This window comes from Seriola aureovittata, chromosome 17 (assembly GCF_021018895.1).
Source record: "Seriola aureovittata isolate HTS-2021-v1 ecotype China chromosome 17, ASM2101889v1, whole genome shotgun sequence".
In the NCBI taxonomy this organism is placed as follows: Eukaryota; Metazoa; Chordata; class Actinopteri; order Carangiformes; family Carangidae; genus Seriola; species Seriola aureovittata.
The window spans coordinates 3,427,525-3,447,455 of record NC_079380.1 but is presented as its reverse complement, the minus strand read 5'-3'; the positions used below and the strand labels follow the sequence as shown (position 1 = coordinate 3,447,455).

Below are 19,931 nucleotides of genomic sequence, written 5' to 3'. Positions count from 1 at the left end.
TGTGATCTACTGGAAGATGTAAATAAATGAACAAGCCATCAATTAATCAAATGAAGTGAAATGAATATGCAAGCATAAATATACATACCTGGCTCATACATGCATACACATACACACTCAGATGCTCACCTCACATATACAGTATACTGTATATATATATATATATATATATATATATAATACATACATATACACCTACACCGTAAATACGTACATACATATCTCTGAAGCAGTTGCAGATGTTTATACATACAGACACATACATACATACTTATATAAACACATACATAATTCATATATATGTGCCTTCACCCATCCATTCACACATATACATATATACCCCTACGTATATTAACAGGTGATGTCGATAGGTAGACAAATAGACCATGACTTAGGAAGGCAGACAGATCGCCATATGAAACAATGGATAGAAAAGATAGATGGATAGATAGATGCTAAAAGAAGGGGAGATAGATAGATAATTGGATAGATCCTTGTTTGTATGCCTCCACACTGGTGACAGTGATGGTCGGAGGCATTATGTTTTCAGGGTTGTCCGTCCATATGTCTGTAAGTCTGTCTGTCCCATGCTTGTGAACACAATATCTCAGTCAAGCTTTGAGGGAATTTCCTCAAATTTGGTACAGTTTTTACTTGATCTCAAACAGGAACCAATTAGAATTTGGTGGTCAAAGGTCAAAGGTGACTGTTACCTCACAACGTATGTTTTTGGTTTTGCGAATGCAATATCTCAGGAATGCCTCAAGGGAATACCTACAAATTTGGCACAAACATTTACTCAAAAATGAACTAATTAGATTTTGGTGGTCAAAGGTTAAAGGGCAAGGTCATTGTGACTTCACAAATCATGTTTTTGGCCGTAACTCAAGAATTCACACTCTTGACTGGTGGATGGACAATTGTTTATTGCCAGTTTGCCAGTTTATTGCTTATTGACTCAAACACACTGACCTCAGCGTTCTGCCATCTGGTTCAGTGGACCACTCTGTAAAAGTAGTTGTCAAGGAAGTGCTCTAACTCATCCAGAGTTTTGCTGGTATAATCGAGGAAAAATGACGGTTCAGTTTGTTTGGTCGCTGTTTCAGAGAGTCTGTACAGTAGTTTGATCAAGTTTGGTAGTTTGGTTAGTCTAACGACAGACTGCTGCTATGTTGGATTTCACCCTTTGTCTTACGATGTTCTCACACTCACCTCACTGCCTCACACTCTCACATATTAATGTAGCTGTAATTCTAGGCTTGATAATAAATTAAGATACATTAAAGCTGGCATTAAAAAGATAATATTGAACTCCTCTGCTACCGCATTTATTAAATGGTTATTAATTGTGTGACCTGTTTTTTGGTGGTGATGAGGATATTTGCTGGAAGATGGTGTTGGAATCCAGACAATCAATTAATACATTATACATTTATTGATAGGATGTACCTAACCCCCAGAAGGCATCACTCCATGAGGATCATCCATCTGTCTCCACTGTGATAACTCCCTGGGGTCATTTATGCGTATGTATTGGGAATGCCCCAATGTGGTTAGATTCTGGAAGCAAATATTTCGTATTAATATATAATATTAAGTGATATATACGTGAAGTAAGGATCCACCATTGGGAAGGTAGGAAGCATAACACATGGTTTTTATACATGCACATTCTATATATATAACCATACACCGTTGGGGGTTGGTGAATTAAAAAAAAAACAGCTAAGAAAATGTATGGTGTAAAATGTTTCTTTCCTGTAATTTTCTCCAAAAAGATTGTTCGAAAAAAAATGTGTGACCTGTTTTCCAGTACTGATACTTTACTATAATAATATATTGTATTCAGGCCACTGTGGCAAGTCTGCTCAGTTTCTTGTTATACATAGAAAAAGTTCTTGTTCAAATTGTCCTTGTCCTGGTGTAAACCTCATCTACAGGCACCAAGCTTCTGTTTGGTTTATTTGATCTTTCTTTGAGATTTGTTCACAGTAACCTGGAAGCAAGGACATGAGGTTTTCTGTTGCCGTGACATTTTAGGTTAGCGTGACCAACAACATCCATCAATCATCCTTTGACTGACTTCTTTCTAACATGTCCAAGTAAATGCTGATGGGGGAAGTGCTATCATCAGAGCCATCTCTCCATCACCACAGCGCAAAGTCGAGATTTCCTCTGAGGCTCTGAATGGACCTCAAGTCGTGATCAAATTCAAATGACTGAGAGCAACATCTCCAGGCGGGAGAAGGATGGGTGGCTGTGGATGAGATGAGGAGAGGAAAAACGAGAGAAGAGGCAGTGGAAAAGTGGACCAGCGATGAACAGTTGGGGAAAAGAAGGAACCGAGGAGGAGAGGGGCTGAAAGGGCAGAGGAGATGAGAGAGAATAAAGGCAAGAGGAGGGAGAAGATAAAAGGAGACAGGGAGACAACCAGACACAGATGTGATCAAATATACATAAGAACTGTACAACTAAAGGATGAACCAGACGCTCATTACAGCCTGAAGCAAAGAAAGACAGAGAGGTGAGAAGAGAAACGACAGAGGGAGAGGAGGAAGAGTGGATAGCATACCAACAGTGATAAACAAAGAGTGACAGAGATGAAAGCAACTGATAAAATGTTTCTGTTTACTACTAAAAAAATTAAATGAATAAAACTGTAAGACCAACAGATGTGACACTGTTGACCAGGGGCCACTGATACTTAACGATTTCATCTGCTGCAGACCTCCATAAATGTGTAACCTCTTAAGGCTACTGTGGCAATGTCCATTACATCATACACAGCTCTTTCTGGTTGGACCTCTACAGCAGGGCCAGTCCTATAATCTGGAATGTCACTGACTGACTGACTGACTGACTGACTGATCGATCATATTTCCACCGTTGGTCAGTCGAATGCCTCATGTCTGAGTTGGAGTTTCTTGTTTCTGACAGGGGGGTGTTTACGGAATGCAGTGTTGCCAATTTAGCACATAGTCTCCAGATTTAGAGACTTTTTTCCAAACAGACTGGATATAATCCTGGAGGGAAGACTATGGGAAAACTGCAGGGAAGAGGAGGTGAGCTTCCAATACACTGAGCCTCGCCACCATTACATCAAATAAACTACCTTCATTGTATGTATCATTATTACTAAAGGAGGCAGAGGAATAACTAAACATAAGACAGACCGAGCAGAGAGAGCAGGAGAGAGGGGGGGAGAGAGAGAGGTCAATGTTAACTACTAAAGTAACTAGCAGACCTGAATAGCATGTAAACAACAGAAACACCAGCAACCGGAAATAAGACAAAACTCCTACTGCAGCACAGAAATAAAAACCCTGTTAAGAAATAAAGGGGTTTCTGTCCACTGAAACACAAGGCTTTTAATTCGAACGGTTACAGGAAGTGTTGAGTTTGTATTAACATGTAATGCGGTCACTTTAACACGGCAAATGGGAGCAACTGAAAACGAGGCTTCGTACTAAAATAATTACATATACATAGATACATATCAAACAGAGGGAGTTAGACATTAATAAAAGTCTGTTTCGTTCTGGAAATGAATTAAATAAAGACTAAACTATTGTGGATCCCAGACAGAGGCTGTGAGCTGAGAGAGAGAGACTAAATAAGAAAGATAGTCAGTCTCTTCTAACTTTTTCTCTGAGTGATCATGGTACAGTAAATAATTTTAGTCTTTGTCTTTAATTTATGTGTTTGGTGATTTTGTGAGATGACACTGCAGTTATAAAATCAGGATTTGACCATAGGTGGTCCAGCCATATACGAGGTTTTGACATAGCCTTGTTTCCATGTTAATTGGAAATTTAGTGATGCATTTCATGTTATATTGGCCTATACAGGACATTTTTTCTTGTAAACAATTAGCGAGAGAGGAAGAGCATGACAGAGAAAGAAAGGGAAGAGCAAGAGAGGGAGAGAAACAATTTTAATGCATCTTTTTCTTTTTATCCCCGTGATTTTCCCCAGTTGCTCTGCTGAGTGTCGCCCCATTAAAGATCCATCAATCTCTGCTGCTCTCTGATGAGCCCCTAAACTGTGTTGTGATAAAGCCAAACTCGTGAGTTAAGTTGTTCTCAGTTACAGATTTCTCTGTTTGTTGTCAGTGAACAAAACAAGTCTAAAGCAGTGATTTGATTGGAGCTCATAAATACTACATGGCAATCAGTCACTCTGAGACTGCTGCACTGCAGTGCTGATCACATCAATATTTTATGGTCAAGACAATGTTTGACAAAATCAATATAAATAACAGGTTAGTGATAACAACTGTGATAGACTACTACTGTACTACCACATGGTCCCTGACCCTTATTGGTGAGTCTACCGTCTTTTGAGGAGGGGAAAAACTCAAGCGTAGTGAGGATGTTGGGCCTGAGAAAAATATGCATTCACAAGTTTTAACAGCTTTAATGTAGCTGTATTTAACTTTATTTACACCACACAACACCATATAAAAGAAGGCTTGAGATAGCACAGTAATTAATACAAGTTAAATACAGAGGCCCAGCTTGTGAACAGGCAAGGCAGGCAACTGCTTGGGGCCCCAGGCTGTTTGGGGGCCCCTGAGGGCTGACAAACTCCACAGTAATGTCTCAAAATGTGCCTTCCTCCCCCTTAAACAACCAATGGACGATTTGCAATCTCAGAAGCAGTGTTGCCAACTATTTTCAGTACAGCCTGCAAATACATACATACAAGATACATTTTTTTAATCTAAACATACTTTGCAACTACATCATTAGCCAAATCTAACACTCTAATACTAAAAAAACATTTTATGCAGACTGTTGCACAGACTGTGTGAATAGAGCACTGGAATAAATTCATTATTGTTAAGTTTGTCTGTGTTGAAAACAGAATCAAACTTAGATAGTAAAGTAAAGTCATAAACAGTGGGGATCAGTGATTGGTCATCTTATTCGTGTCTCTGTCTGGCTGGTGATTGGTCGACTGAACGTGCTGCTGCTCTGCCCCCACCCACTGAGCACGGTCAGTGCAGAGCCACATCAGAGCTTATTCACTGAGAAGGAGAGGAGATAATGTCTGTCCAGAAAGTGTCTTGATATGTCACAAACTGCTTTTATGGAAAAAAGTAGCTAAAGCTGCTACACAGTCAGATCCTGTGAACATTAAGCATCACACAGGGCCAGGCTAGATGTTTCTCCCTGTTTCCAGTCTGTATGCTAAGCTAAGATAACCTGCTACTGGCTGCAGATTCATATTTGCAGTACTAATTCTTTGCAAAGAAAAAAAAAAAAGATTATTTCCCAAAACCTTGATCTATTCCTTCATGGTTACAATCACAGCAGAAAAGGTGGCAGCAGTTGTTCAGTCTGCTGCTGAGCTTACACTGCTCATGTGCATTAAGGGGCGCAGTAAGGCCATGTCAGTAAACCAGCACACACAATACCAGAATGGTAAATGGACTGCACTTACTGTAGATAGTGCTTTTCTAGTCTTAGAAATCACTCAAAGTACTTTACAACACCTGCTGCATTCACCCATTCGGTCACACATACATACAGCACACCCATATACTGATGGAGTCGCCATCAGGGGCAATTTGGGGTTCGGTATCTTGCCCAAGGACACTTTGACATCCCAACCAAACTACCAACCTTCCGACTGGATGACCAGCCTAGCCTCCTGAGCCACAGCCACCATGGAACTTGCTCCATTAACTGTAATGCAGCCATCTTTAATGTTTTAAATTCCACCTATGCGATTCCTTTGACCAGTCAAAGTGGATCTATTGCATTTGTGCAGTTAATTTGGGCAGATGTGCTGCAACTCTGCAAGAAACATAGTGCGGGCACGATAATCATCATGTGCATGTGAACACATAAATGACTAAATGAGTAACAAATACCCTTATAAAGGATTTATAAATGGTTTGTAATTATGTTATTAATTCGGTTGTTAATAAATCATAAATAAACAATTATAAACACGTTATAACACAGTTTATATACATTGTTGCAGGTTTACTATTTGGCAAGATCAAGTTAATGCTTATTACTCATTAATCCTACTAATGAGTTACTACCATTTATAACTGGTAAAAGGAGCCTTATACTAACTGATTAATAAATGTGTTTTACACTTTACAATAAGACTCCCTTTAACAGTAATAAATGTTTGTAACTACCTGGAATGCTGAAGTGAACCAGCAAAAAGCATCTCCATTTTAATATCCACTGTGCTGAACAATCTGATAGCATGAATTGTAATATACATACATTATTATATATACAAATATGTGATGAAGCAGCAGGTACAAATGCTGGATGATGGAGAAAACAAAAGAAGCTCAGTAACTAATGAGATATGTACATATGTACAACAGTACAGATAAATGTGCAAACTATTTTATAGGGGCACCGTTGCTGCATCCATGGGCTCAGCACCACCCAAAATGATTATGATTGGTTTAAAGAAATGCAAACCAACCAGAGAATTTCCTCACCAATAGCAGCCAGACCATTCTCCAGCGCTGAGGTCTGGCTATGCGAGATTATGTGTGGAGATCCCAGGTGAACCGTAGAGGGACACAATGGAGTACACTGAGTTTCCTGTTTCCACTGCTGTAGTACAGAAACCTCTTAGGACATGCTTATCTGTTACCACATTAGCCACTGCCCGCTCCATTGGTCTTACCCAATAGCAACAACAATATGACAAAACAGTCAGTAGCCACCAACCAGTAAACACTGGTCTGATGCATGAAGTTGTAGGGGAGGTGCAGAGGATATTAGGTAAAGATGAAAGGGACAGGTGTTCTGAAAACAACAGCAAGTTAGTTCTCACACTTTGGCAGCAGATTTGAACCGTTTACCAGATGCTGGAGCAGCAGCAGTGGCTCCAGCACACAGCTCATGGAGGCAGTTAAGATTACATAACCTCCATTGCCGTAATCAAGACAAGAACTGCCTCCTTCTGAACACCTCCAAGACCAAGGAGATTGTCATGGACTTTCGGAGGTCTAGGCCCACCCTTCAGCGAGTCAACATTTGAGGGAAGGACATTGAGGTGATGCACACTTATAAATACCTAGGTGTGCACCTGGACAGTAAACTGGACTAGTCCCTGAACACGGATGCCATTTACCTGAAGGAGCAGAGTCGGCTCTTTTTCCTCAGGAGGCTCAGGTCCTTTGACATCTTCATGACGTCCTATGACATCCTATGACGTCTTATGACGTCTTATGACATCGTATGACATTGTATGACATCTTCTTTGACATCTCCTTGTGTTCATGTCGTCGTCAGACGTCGTTGTCAGACAACATGAACACAAGAGACTGGACACGCTACTGAAAAAGGTTGGGTATGTGTTCGGCAGGAGTCTGGACTCACTCAGGACTGTTGTGGAGAGACGCGTGCAATGTAAGATGGAGGCCATCTTGGACAATACCAACCATCCTCTCCGCAACATTCTGGCAGGACAGAGAAGCAGCTACAGCTGCAGCAAACATCTCATCTCAGTGCGCTGCAGAACAGAGAGGTTCAGGAGATCCTTTGTTCCCATTGCCATCAGGCTGTACAACACCTCAGCCAAAGGAAGTGAACTAATCTAATTATTATTGTTTATTTATTATTAACTGTTTTATTATTATCAACAATTAGCAAATATACACATGAATTTATCCTAGGGGATAAATAAAGTATCTATCAATCTATCTATTTATCTAGGTAAAGGAATCACCATAGTGATTTGCATTATCCTCTGAGCACCACAGCCATATATATATTTCATACCAAGTGGCACTGCTGTCCCTTGAACCCTACTGGGAGGGATGGCTACAAAACTGGACTACAAAACAAGATATGGATATTTTCACCTCTTCGCTGCAGATACATTTTAAATACCTTAAAGGCAGCATGATTCCCCAACTAACAGTTATCATCTCAAAAGACTTGTGTAGTTTCATTGTTATGTAGTGGCCCAAAGGAGTGAACTAAACTGATTTTCTCCTTGGACTTTCCTAAAAACCCTCCTTTGTTATCAAGGTCATGCTCAGTGATTCTGCCTAATTTTGCATCGTGTAGACAAACAAACAAACAATGCATTCATTAAAACAGAAAATGGAAGTGCTTAGGAAAGAAAACAGAAGAAAACAGTATTAAATTCAATTCTAGTCACATTATTGTGACTTAAAAGGTGGTGGAGATTAGTGATTGGATGTTGACTGCTCTGTGTGTGTCATCTAACAGGATAACAAGCTAGTTAGCCTTTTTCCCCCAATCCATGAGAAGTCTGTATCACACAGATCGACACCAGCCGTTAGCCTCTCCGAGTCATTTATAACCACAGGTTGATTGAGCAGCATTAAGCTGAATGAATTCTAATCAATAATCCTAGATGATAGGAACCGCTGTACCTTCAGGTTAAAATCACATGCCCCAGTTGGCATTCAGTTATTGTATTATTCATACAAAAATCCTTTAAAGATCTATTCTCAGTCTTTTCAAATTCTGGGCAGACCTAGCTTTAAACAGCCAGTCCATCAGACCCACATTTTGAGGATTTGCTGGATTCACAGACAGGAAGAATTTATTCTAAACCACAGCTCAAAAAATGTAATCGACACTTCTAGAATTAGGAAAAAACCGGCCCCGTGCCACCTCAGCATTTTCAGATATCTAACCATATGTTTGTTGGTTATGAACCCTGCTGTGTATGAGATGGGTGATGGTCTATTACCTGGAACAAAGCTCTCCTGGACAACGTCCTTATACGCCCACCAACCCTCATCAAGCTTGGATGTAATAGGCTGAGCTACAGGGAGAAAGAAAGAGAAAAAGAGGAAACAAGCTGGGTTAATAAATCATACACACATACATACACATATACAGATATGTTAAAAGCATTCATAAATGCTTTTAATTTTTAATTATCTTATATTATAATTGGTCTGTTGATGACTCTTCATGAAACAAAGTGGGTCAAATGGAGGTTTGTTCATATGGAGGGAGTCCCTATGGTGCGTCACTGGTGTGCACAGTTGCCTATAGCACACATTACATAACACTTGTGTGTCTTGTATGTTTCTGGCCTCAGGCTGCCACTGATTGTGCTGCAGCTCCACTGCCACTCGACCCTGCGAGCTGCACCCGGCCTGCCTGACAGCAGCGGCGCAATTAAAACAGAGCTGACGGGTAGATCTGAATGGTAGAGTTTTATGTTGCACCAAGAACCAGGTCACATGATCCAAACATGAGCAAGACTGCAGTTGACTACTAAGTTGAGTGAACAGGTTGACAGACTCACATTCCCACTAATTGTCAATTTAGACTCTGCAGTTCACCTGACCTGCTGAAATTTAGACTGAGGAAACACCTGGAGGACACCCACGCATGCACAGAGGAGACAGGGAAACTCTGAAGAGTCCTCAGATCTAAACATAGACAATTTGTTTAGGATATAGAAGGTATGTTATGTTATTTCAATATCACCCAAATAACCACATCTCCCTGATAATTTGATGTCAGCTCCACATGATAAAATTAGCAAATTATGGGAGTGGAGAGATTGTCCAAGAAGTTTTGTGTATGGTGAAGTGAGGTATTTTTTCACAGCCTTGCTGTATAATACTACAGTATGCTAGAGAGTCATTATGAAAAAGTGGAGTCACACTTCAGGAAGAAAACTTTACAGATTTGATTTGCCCAGCTCAGGCAGTTATAAAATATCTGGGTCTGAGTTAGAAAATATCCTGTAATTTTGTTATAAAAGGAAATGAAATATAATGAAATGTTTGACCACTGCAACTGTACGTTTGGTGTCTTGTAAACACATGAGAGCATCTTGGTTTGAGATCACACAAGCCGCGACGCCTGTCACCATGGTGACGCTCTGACCAATGATTACTCTGTTGTCATTATTAGATTATTACATAAGTTCTCACTGAGCAATCATTTTGATCCAGGGGTGTAGGTTTGCATATGGACGGTGGGGACAAGTCCCATCCAATATACTCGTTGGCACTGTTTGGAGTGAAGTCATATAAGATAACTCTGATGTGCCCTCTCACAGGCTGTTTCCAAGACGACTGAGGCATGCTAGCATTTGATTGGCTGAAAGGGCGGGGAGGCTCACAGTATGTACAAATATCGCAATTACTGCCAGATATGGAAGGGGCAAGAGTGGATCAGTGTCCTGACAATGGTAAGTTATTAATGCCGGTCCAGACCGCAAACATGGGGCGAAAATGTAGTATTTCAGATGACTCCCTTTCCTCTGTTGTCTGAACTGCAGCACACATAACTTCATTTTGTCCATGCCAACATGTTTTGTACTTTGTAGAGATCATGCCACCAAAAAGAGGCATCAGGAACTTTTTCATCATCCAGAGCACAAAGTATAAGGTAGTAAACTAACAGCTGGCTGCCACACTGAATTCAAATTAAACCCTGCTAGCTACCTAACATCACCAGCCTTATCTTATTAGCTTGTTAATACTGATGCATCACTGGATTAGCAGCATTTTACTGTTGTAGCTGGTCAAGGTGGAGTTAGCTTAAATGTAAATTCAAGGGGAAAAAGGTGAACTGCGACACTTGAACAGTTGAATATAAAATAATTATGGATGCAAAAGTATTGTTTGTTTTTTATCTTTTAACTCATTTCGTAAAGTTTACTTTCTTTTAATCTTTTATTTGTTACTGTGTGAAGCTTTTATTTAAATATAAATACAGATCATATGTTAATAAAACTGTTGTGTTGACAGAATTTAAAATTCTCTTTGTTTTGGAGGGTTGTTGTGTTGTTGAGACCAAACGCCCTAGTTTTGATCTCAACTACACAACTGTTCATGTTTGTGACTGCATCACTGTCACTGTGACAAAAATTATCCACAGACATAAAAACACCATCATTATCCACAGACATATACACCGTGAAGAGCTTGAATACAACAGTATATAAAGCTGCTCCTGGTCTCCCTCTCCCCCCTCTCTCTCCCTCTCTCCCCCTCTCTCCCTCTCTCACCCCCACCAGTCGAGGCAGACAGCTGCTCCGGTTCTGTTGGAGGTTTCTTCCTGTTAAAAGGGAGTTTTTCCTCTCTACTCTGCTTGCTCACGGTGCGAACTATTGGCTTTCTCTCTCTCTAATATTATATAAGGTCTTGACCTCACTCTGTAAAGTGCCTTGATATAACGTATGTTATGGTCTGGCACCACATAAATAAAACTGGCTCCAATAGAATTGAGGCTCACTTAAAAACTTTGGAGGAAAATGTCTCTGCACTGCTGCAGTTCACTGAGTCTGGCTCACAGGAGCCTTTGCTAGCACCTCTGCACATTAAGATATGTTCGGGTCGCACATTTCAACGAAAAAAAAAAAAAACATTAGAAAAAGTTACATACTGTAGCTTTCATCAATAAACCAGCATCCAATCTGCAGAGTCTGAGATATGATACACAGAGATACCTATGTTATTCTACCCAGTGAACCCTGGGGGAAAAACTGGATGAAGCCAGCTGTAATAGAGCCATTTTTTACTTGTCTTTACTTCAAATCAATGTACTGAAGCAGCTTACAACATAAAGCAGACATACAGTCTTGTTAGTGAGACTGACAAGTGCAGAAAACAAACTGCAGGACAAACTGCAGGAAACGACGCCCCTCTTGAACTTTTTTATTATTTTATTTTATTGACTGCAACTTGAATGTACATGAAATACAACACTGAGACTAAAACACTGCTGGGTGGGGAGTTCTCTGTACAGTAATAAGACATAAAAGAAAAGAAGAATTAAAAAAAAAAGAACAAAATAAAAGAATACATTTAAATAAAGATACAAAACACAATACACCCATTTCCATTTTTTTGCAGTCTTCCTATCAGTAGAGGATTTAATGGTCTTGAAGTACTGCTCTCATGTTTTACATAAAGTAGCAAAGAAGAGGGAGTTTTTTGTTTGCAAATTTCCATTTATGAATAAGTAACCCAGCAAATATGAGGTGATGTTTGCTTGTTTTTCATTTTTTCTGTTATAAATGACCACAGCGCAGTGGATTTATTTATAATCATTAAAAAAAAAATGTAATCCATTCTATCTATTTATTCATCGCCACTTGTCCATTCATCTGTTTTAAGAGAGAAATGAGATAATAGATTTAATAGATGATTTAAATATTTTATTAATACATAGATTTGTTTAAATTTTATGACACCCCCCCCCCCCCCCCCGATGTTGGTAGTGGCGCTTTGTGGGAGGCTCTTCAAGCTTTTATACAAGGGCACGTCATTTTCTATGACTCCCAGTGGATAAAAGTCAGACACCAGACGAATTTGAATGAATGAATTTCTTAAACTTAATAAACGCATAAGCTTTCACGCATTCAGAACGAGCCCATAGCTCGTTAGGACGTCTGCATGAATAGGTAAAGTGATGTTATTTCAGTTGGTCTGCTGCGCTGCTGCTGATCTCCAGCTGCATATACTGATTCTTACATAATATAACATCTGAAAGAAGAGTGGTCGAACATCGGCAGGCTTTTGATCTTGGAGCAAATGGTTAATGTCATGTGCACCAGGCCTTTTTGTCTGGAAAAGAGGCCACAGCTTGTGAAACTAAAGTTTGTCTTGTAGATCACAGCAGGACTCCTGTGCCAGCACCACAGCATGAGACCAGCATGTATGACTCCAGACAGAGCAGGTACACTGCTGTCCATGCTACAAAGACAGATGGTCAGGAGTAAACATTCTACAAAAAAGATGGATACAGTTTTTCTGAAAGATGCAATAAAAGTCTGGTAAAGTATTTAATTCTAAAAATATGGCTCATGAAAATAGATCATTCCCACTAGAATTACTGCAAATAAACAAAAAAAAAAAAAAAACCTCCAGATGTCACAACTGTTAAGTCACATCAATAGTGGAAGAGGCTCTTAGTGACAGTCAGTTCAAAAAGAAAAATGGTCAGTCATGTCTTACTGTAAACTGACATGAACACTGTGATCAGGCCACTAATGAAACAGTATAATGTAGCAGAGACTGTGGATCTGCTCTGAGTAACCTGATGAAGCTCACGTCTGGTGAGGTGTTCCTACTCTCCTCACAGAATAAGAGGGAGGAGGGAGTTTTCACTAGGTGGGTGACAGTCTGCAGCTTCACGAAGATCTCCAGGTATTCACACGTCAAGATGACCGTTCTGACTTTCTGCTCTGAGAGCTTCAGCACCGCATCACACCACCTCAGTAAACTTGTAAATCTTTACAGGACATGATCCGGTAGTAAGGGTTCTCCGGTATTGGAGAAAATACATTGTTTTGTTTCACAAAAGTTGTTTGTAATGACACTGTTTTAACAGGAGAGATGAAAAACAGCTGTGATTGTAGGCAGGTCGAAACACTGGTTCATGTAACATCCGGGCTGAAAACATGAAATATGAAAATGAGTTTTGCCAGTAATCCTTTACTTCCAGTATTTCTCAAACTTTAAACAGCATGGACAGATGAGTGGAAGCTTCTGACCTGATGTAAATAATGTGGACAGTCAGGATAATACATGGGGACAGATATTTTGCATCTCTTTACTTGAACTGAATGAGTTTGATTCAGTCAGCCTTTTGTCCATCTCTGTCTGTTTCTTTCAAAGACTGACACAGAAGAACTACAGCTACACTAACATCTTGTAACTTTTATCAAATGGAAAATTCAATTGCACCTTCAAAATAAAACACAGACTGTTAAATGTTAAATACGTAGGTGAAGGGCTCTCTCTCTCTCTCTCTCTCTCTCCCTCTCTCCCTCAAAAGTCAGATGACAGCTCCTGGTTACAACTCTTCACTTTTCAGACTGCTCATCAACGATGGATGATTATTATTATTGATGGCCATTATCCGAGGCACAGCAGCAACACTGGTGGTGTGGACATACAGTGGGTGCCAGCAGCAGCAGTTTGCCTTTGCTATAGCTTCTTGAAATGGGCCATGTTCAGCGCGGGTGACTCTCTAGACAATTCTCTAGAATTTTTTTTGATGCAGTACCACAAGTGTCCACGGGGACAAACCGCCAGCTAGGCCGAGTGGGGGGCACCATGTCCGGCTGTCTTAGACCATCCATGTTCTGAAGGGAGTCCAGTATCTAAATGGATGTCGTCCCATTGAATCCAATTAGACGAATCGCTTAAGAACAAAGAACAGAACAATGTAACAAGGACAGTCCTGTGCAGGGAATCCCTGCGAAGCTGTGAGCTGGGTCTGCAAAGTTTAGAAAAAAACATTTCATGTTTAAACGCTTTAGGAAGCGTGGCCAGCACCAAACACCCACATTTAAATCACCTGAGCTGTTTTATTCTTTATACAACCATTTAACCTGATAGACCACTAAAAATATTCTATTATTCTGTTTTATACCTATTTTTTATATTGATTTTATCATTGTTATATTCTAATTAAACCTCTGATTTTGTGTTTCACTTTATTTAGAGCTGCTCCAGTGTAGTCGGCACAATACCACTACTGCGACTCAGGTTGTCCTGCATTGTTCCATCAAAAAAGTGACGTTTAGACAGCGCAGAGTGCGGCTTGCTATGTGCCGAACTTTACCCACAGATGGCTCACCAGACGAGCAACATGCCAAACAGAAATCAGGCTGTATGGTGCTTGCTCAGAGGCGCCATATGGGAGGGAAATGTTAGGACGACTCTAACTGACAGAGCCGATAAAAAATGATTAGAACATCAGGTGCAGTGCATGTTGGTAGGAGCTGATCGATCGCCCTACATTAGTCCATCTTGCAGCGGGCATGTTAACACTGGAAATTGTGCAGGTGCTAACCTGCCCTCATAATGCAGATCTGCCTTCATCTTCATGTCAACTAACACGTAGAAAAGCGAAGTTTGTAATTTTCTCAAGAACTGCTCATCCAAAAAAAAAAGACTTCACAGTCAACACTGCACTTCCTTGTGTCCTCAGCAATACACCCGCCAAGTGTGAAGTCATCAGATGAGCTGTTATGGAGAAAATCTAAATGCAGACAGACAGAGATTCCTCCACTTAAACTTACTTTCTTTTTCAATATTACAAAGAACCATATGGGAAGGCTTCATTGGAAAGCAGGTGCTTTCAAAAAATACAGCTGATTGTATGAACCATGTGTTTATCACAGGCTAATTTCAACCAATCGGATTCTTTATCCTTAATTTTTTTTCACTACCAGTGGAGCCAGATTCTAAATCAAACTCTTACCAAAGCCAGTCATGAGAAGAGGAACAACATCTTTTCCACCATGATAAGCCTTCAACGTGCAGTATGGGTCTCTCAATCCAAATCGTGGCAAAATTTGGTGAGTTAGCGAAGTATTGTGGGATCATGGGAGTTGTTGTCCTCACTAACATTGCCATCCTCTCCTGGTGTTCCAGTTTAAGTGGTGCTCATGTTGTCTGGTGAGACTTGTTTACATATTCCACTTCCTGTGCTCCAAATGTTGTTGTTCGCAGATTCTCATTTTCACCACAGCAGGTTGTAATTGTAATTTCAACTTCTTTGTAAGATACCCAACCTCCCACCTTCACACTTCAGGGGGTCGGTGCCGATACCTGAGAAAGACGAAAGAGTGTGAAAGCACACCATAGGTAAGAGGCCGACCCCACAGCAGACGAAGGACTTGAAACACACCCCGGGGGGGGGGGGGGGGGGGGGCCTTTTCCCTCAGGTATAAATGTTCAAGGTTCCCCAGGCTCGAGGTCTTTCTTCATTTTGAACCGCTCGCACGTTGATTGACCTTTTCTTTGCAAAGAAAATAAAACCTTGTCGGCCGACGGAAGTCTCTATTCCATTCTTCACCAAAAGCAGAACATTTCCACGACAAGGTCTACCAGTGTGTCTGTGAAGTGAAGACCTCGTCAAAATGAAACTAAACATCACTTAATGTGAAATGCACATGCATGTCAATATCAGTCCGCAGACGATAATATTAAACTTTCCGACCAAATATATTCTACACAGGAATTAAGACCCGTGACGATTGGAACTGCTGTGCTACAGCAATATAACTAATAAGTGGACCTCGTCCTCCTTTCACCACCGATCCTCTCAGTAAACACCATTCTTCATGCTGATACGTCTCGTAGCTTTTACTCTCAAGCCACACAACACTCTCAAGCTACATAACTCAACCTCAAGTCACAAAACACACTCAAAGGTCACACAAATGAACCAGAGAGAAAGAAGAGGAAGAAGAAGAAGAAGAAGAAGTGACCAAAAAGGCCAGTGTGTCCTGTTTCGCTTGCCTCTCTCTCTCTCTCTCTCTCTCTCTCTCTCTCTCTCTCTCTCTCTCTCTCTCTCTCTCTCTCTCATGGATAAGCTGAGTAATGACAGTAAGATGAATTTGATTTGATAAGCTGAATAATATTTCTTTAATTTAATACTACAAATAATAAGTTACTACATTAATGGGAAAGGCATGAGCAGTCAGTGATCGTTCTGATGATCATCGATCACCAATATCATCTTCCATCAACTTCAGCTAGCATCTAATCATTAGACATAACTTATGCTGGTTTAGAAGATATAATTACAGTCACAAGCCAAACTATCAAACCTGCAAGCAAGGAGGCGTGTGTGTATTCTGTGATGTCATTGATGATAATGGTTTATGTGACATCATTATTTATTATTTATTCATTCATCTATGTTAATTTTTTTCTTCATGTCAAGTAACATGTAGAAGAGCGATGCTATTGATATGCCCTTGGGAAGACAGACGGACGGACGGACAAACAGACAGACAAACAGACAGACAGACAGGCAGACAGACAGACAGACGGACGGACGCACGGACGGACGGACGGACGGACGGACAGACAGACAGACAGACAGACAGACCCCTCCAAAGGTTCTCAAAACTGTAAAATAGTTTCAATGTGAACAGTGAATAATGTGAATAGTTTGCTTTGTTCTGTTTTATATAAATTATATTTGCCACCTTCACCACTTTTAATATCCACACAGACAAAAAAGAACCATAATGTTTGTGCTTGAGTTACTCTGTGTCAGTAATGCTGATAGTGAATCTGGATATGGGATAGGATCCCGCTAAGTGTCACCTTTCATTAGAGCCCAGCATTATGACTGTGTATGTTTAGGCTTTCAGGACTAGTAGCCTTTTTATCCTACGTATGTGACTTATGCCCCTTTTTGGAGCCTCCAAATGGCCATTTTGGAAAACACCTAGACATACTCACAGCAAAACCTATGTAAAATATTCTTTTTCTGTGGTATTGTTACCAGATTTGAACTTGGACTAGGTATGCTGTGGTCTCATCTGCAGTCTAACTCACATCTGCAGTCAGTGTTACCTTTCAGAAGAGTCCGAAACCATGCCTCTGCTCCAAGTTGTTCCAGAACAGCTTTCAATTTACTTTGGGTTTACATTGGATAGGAGTTTTAGGCTAATTCCACAGGAATGATAAGGGGTTAAAAGTCAGTGTTTCAGGATGCTCTGGTGGCTCAACTGTGCACATACCTGTGAGGCTTAGTCCTAACTGTGGCGGCATGGGTTCGAATCTGGCCTGAGGCCCTTTGATGCAAGTCAGACCCTCTCTCTCTCTCTGTCTCTCTCTCTCTCTCCATAACTTTCTTGTCTCTCTCTCTCTCACTGCAATAAAGGCAAAAAATGCCAGAAAATGTAACTTTCAAAAAAAAAGTCAGTGTTGTGCGGACACAGGACGTCAGGGCAGGGAGCTGAGAGTGCTGCTAACCTTTGATTGTTTCTTTGACCTGCAGCCAAATTATTTGCAGAGGTTTCCTCCTCTCCTTAACAGCTATAGAACATGGCCTATAGTGTGTAATGGATGCACACAGTGATATCTGTTAAACGGCATGGCTATGGATATTGGATCACTACTCACATGATGCCCACAGGCTGAGAACAAACCAAGAACACGATATACCTCAAAGTAATGGCTTGATTTCCATAAAAATAGATTTGCACAATCCAGACCCCAAGTGGAAGAAACCTCCTGATTTTGTGACCGCTTCACTTTCCTCTAGTGCCACCATCAGGCCTTTTCGTTTCCATTTCCAGTTTGTTCTCCATTTTCCATTTCCATTTTTACAGCTGCTTATTTTCCAGTTGGCATGTATACTCAGTTCAAAAATGTGCCGCTCATTTTATTATTTTGTTTGATGATGAGTGAAGATTTAAATGTGTATTTAAGTTATATATACTATAAGTTATTGATTAATGGTAAGAGAATTTTCCATTCAAGAATTTTACCAATAAAATGACATTTTTAAATCTTTAAAGCACATTTCTTATAGATCAGCATTGCATCGAAATAGTGAAGTGCATATGAATTAATGTTGCATGCATGTCAGCCTTCTATTGCAGGGTTGGCCTGGCCTGTGGTAGCGGGTGACGGGTTGGTGGGGCCCATTGTGATATCTTTTCATGGGGCCAAAATCCCTGCTGCTGTCTGCATGTCCGTTTGCTAAAATCACTATCGCCAGTCCAAACTCTCACTCCCATTCTGTGCAGAAGTGGAGGCTGACAGCTTCCGCAGGGAGGAGTATGAAATTCTGACCATAATCCCACTGAGGGATTTGAGTGTCCGTCTAGATGGACGCACTGACACGGCCATACTGTATGAGCTCCCTGACACACTGGCAGTGAGACTGGAGGACTACTTGTATTCACAGTGGGAGGCCGTTTGAGTCAGACTGTGTATTTAGGCTACTACTACTATGATCAGAATGTGTGTGTGTGTGTGTGTGTGTGTGTGTGTGTGTGTGTGTGTGTGAGTGAGTGAGTGCATGCGCATCCACAAGAGGCTGCTGATCAAAATGCCGGGTTATGGTGTGTGAGTTTTCAGGCATGAATTCAATCATCTCAGTGTAGCTTCACTTGCTGATGCACTGAATGTCTCTTTGTCCAAAGAGCCTGTTGACACATAAGTAGCTACTGTACAACACACACTCCATTAAAAGTGAAAGGTAATGATTTACCTGCAGGTGGGCTGATTTTCATATTTAAGTACTTTTCATATTTAATGGCATCACTCCAACATTTCACTCATATCTCTATGTTGTTCTAATATTTGAAAGGGTCGCAGTTCCTTGTGTCTCCTTACCTGATGACGTGCAGATGATATATGCTTGTAAAATCACAGATATATCCCAAACGACATGCATTCTTCGTTCAATTCATGCTCATTTCCTTCAGCTGTTGCGGGACGGTCGCTTTGCAGGGTCGCACTTCCAGACGACACGGCCAAACTTTGAGCATTTTTTCCCCCTCCTCTCCGGTTCTTGTTCTCCTTATCCCCGTCTCGCCCTCACGGAGCGCCGAGATGGTCTGAAGTCTCGCAGGAGATCCGCCCTCACAGCGTTGTCCTCTTTCGCTTCCCGGTTTGGTTCCTGGTTTGACAGCATCTCACCCTTCCTGCCCGCGTTTGTTTCATGTACCTATCTGTTTATCCACCTGAGAGGAATCTCAGCTGTGACATCTTTTATCATGCATTTTCCCTCCTCTGCTTCTCCTCTGGTTCGGGTGGATGTTAGTGGCGCAGGGTTCGCCTGCTGACGGATCAGGCAACTTTACTGGCAACGCAAAGCGCACCAGGAGCGCACAGACTGACGGACAGACAGAGGCTACATATTAATGATACTGTATGATGGCAGAGTGTTCTCTCCGTGAAGCACACAGAAAAAGTTCATTTCTCAATGGGAAACCACAAATTATATTAAAGTCAGACTTCTACTAAGGAATAGCCTGCAACCAAAGTGGTTTAGCATGGCAGGGAAAAACTTTAATACATAAGCTACTAGTGAGAGCTTATATAAAACATTACAATCAGACACTGTCAGATTTCAAAGCTTTTATTCCAATCTCAAAAGCCAACTCAGCGTCAGTGATAATCTGATTGTCTGAACTAAAAGAAATCATCCAGCACTGATGAGTCATTTTATTTT

General features: G+C 40.8%; 1 protein-coding gene across 1 annotated transcript in view; it reads right to left on the bottom strand.

The window, feature by feature from the left end:
- LOC130185782 (carbonic anhydrase-related protein 10-like) overlaps positions 1–19,579 on the bottom strand; it is a 107,933-nt gene extending 88,354 nt beyond the window's left edge. Inside the window, exons 1-2 of the mRNA XM_056402430.1 lie at positions 19,091–19,579; positions 8,713–8,787 (exon numbers count right to left, since the gene is read on the bottom strand). Coding sequence (XP_056258405.1) covers positions 8,713–8,787; positions 19,091–19,151 — 136 coding nt within the window. The 5' untranslated portion in view covers positions 19,152–19,579. The remainder of the gene's footprint in view (positions 1–8,712; positions 8,788–19,090) is intronic.
- Between the last annotated feature and the right edge of the window lie 352 nt (positions 19,580–19,931).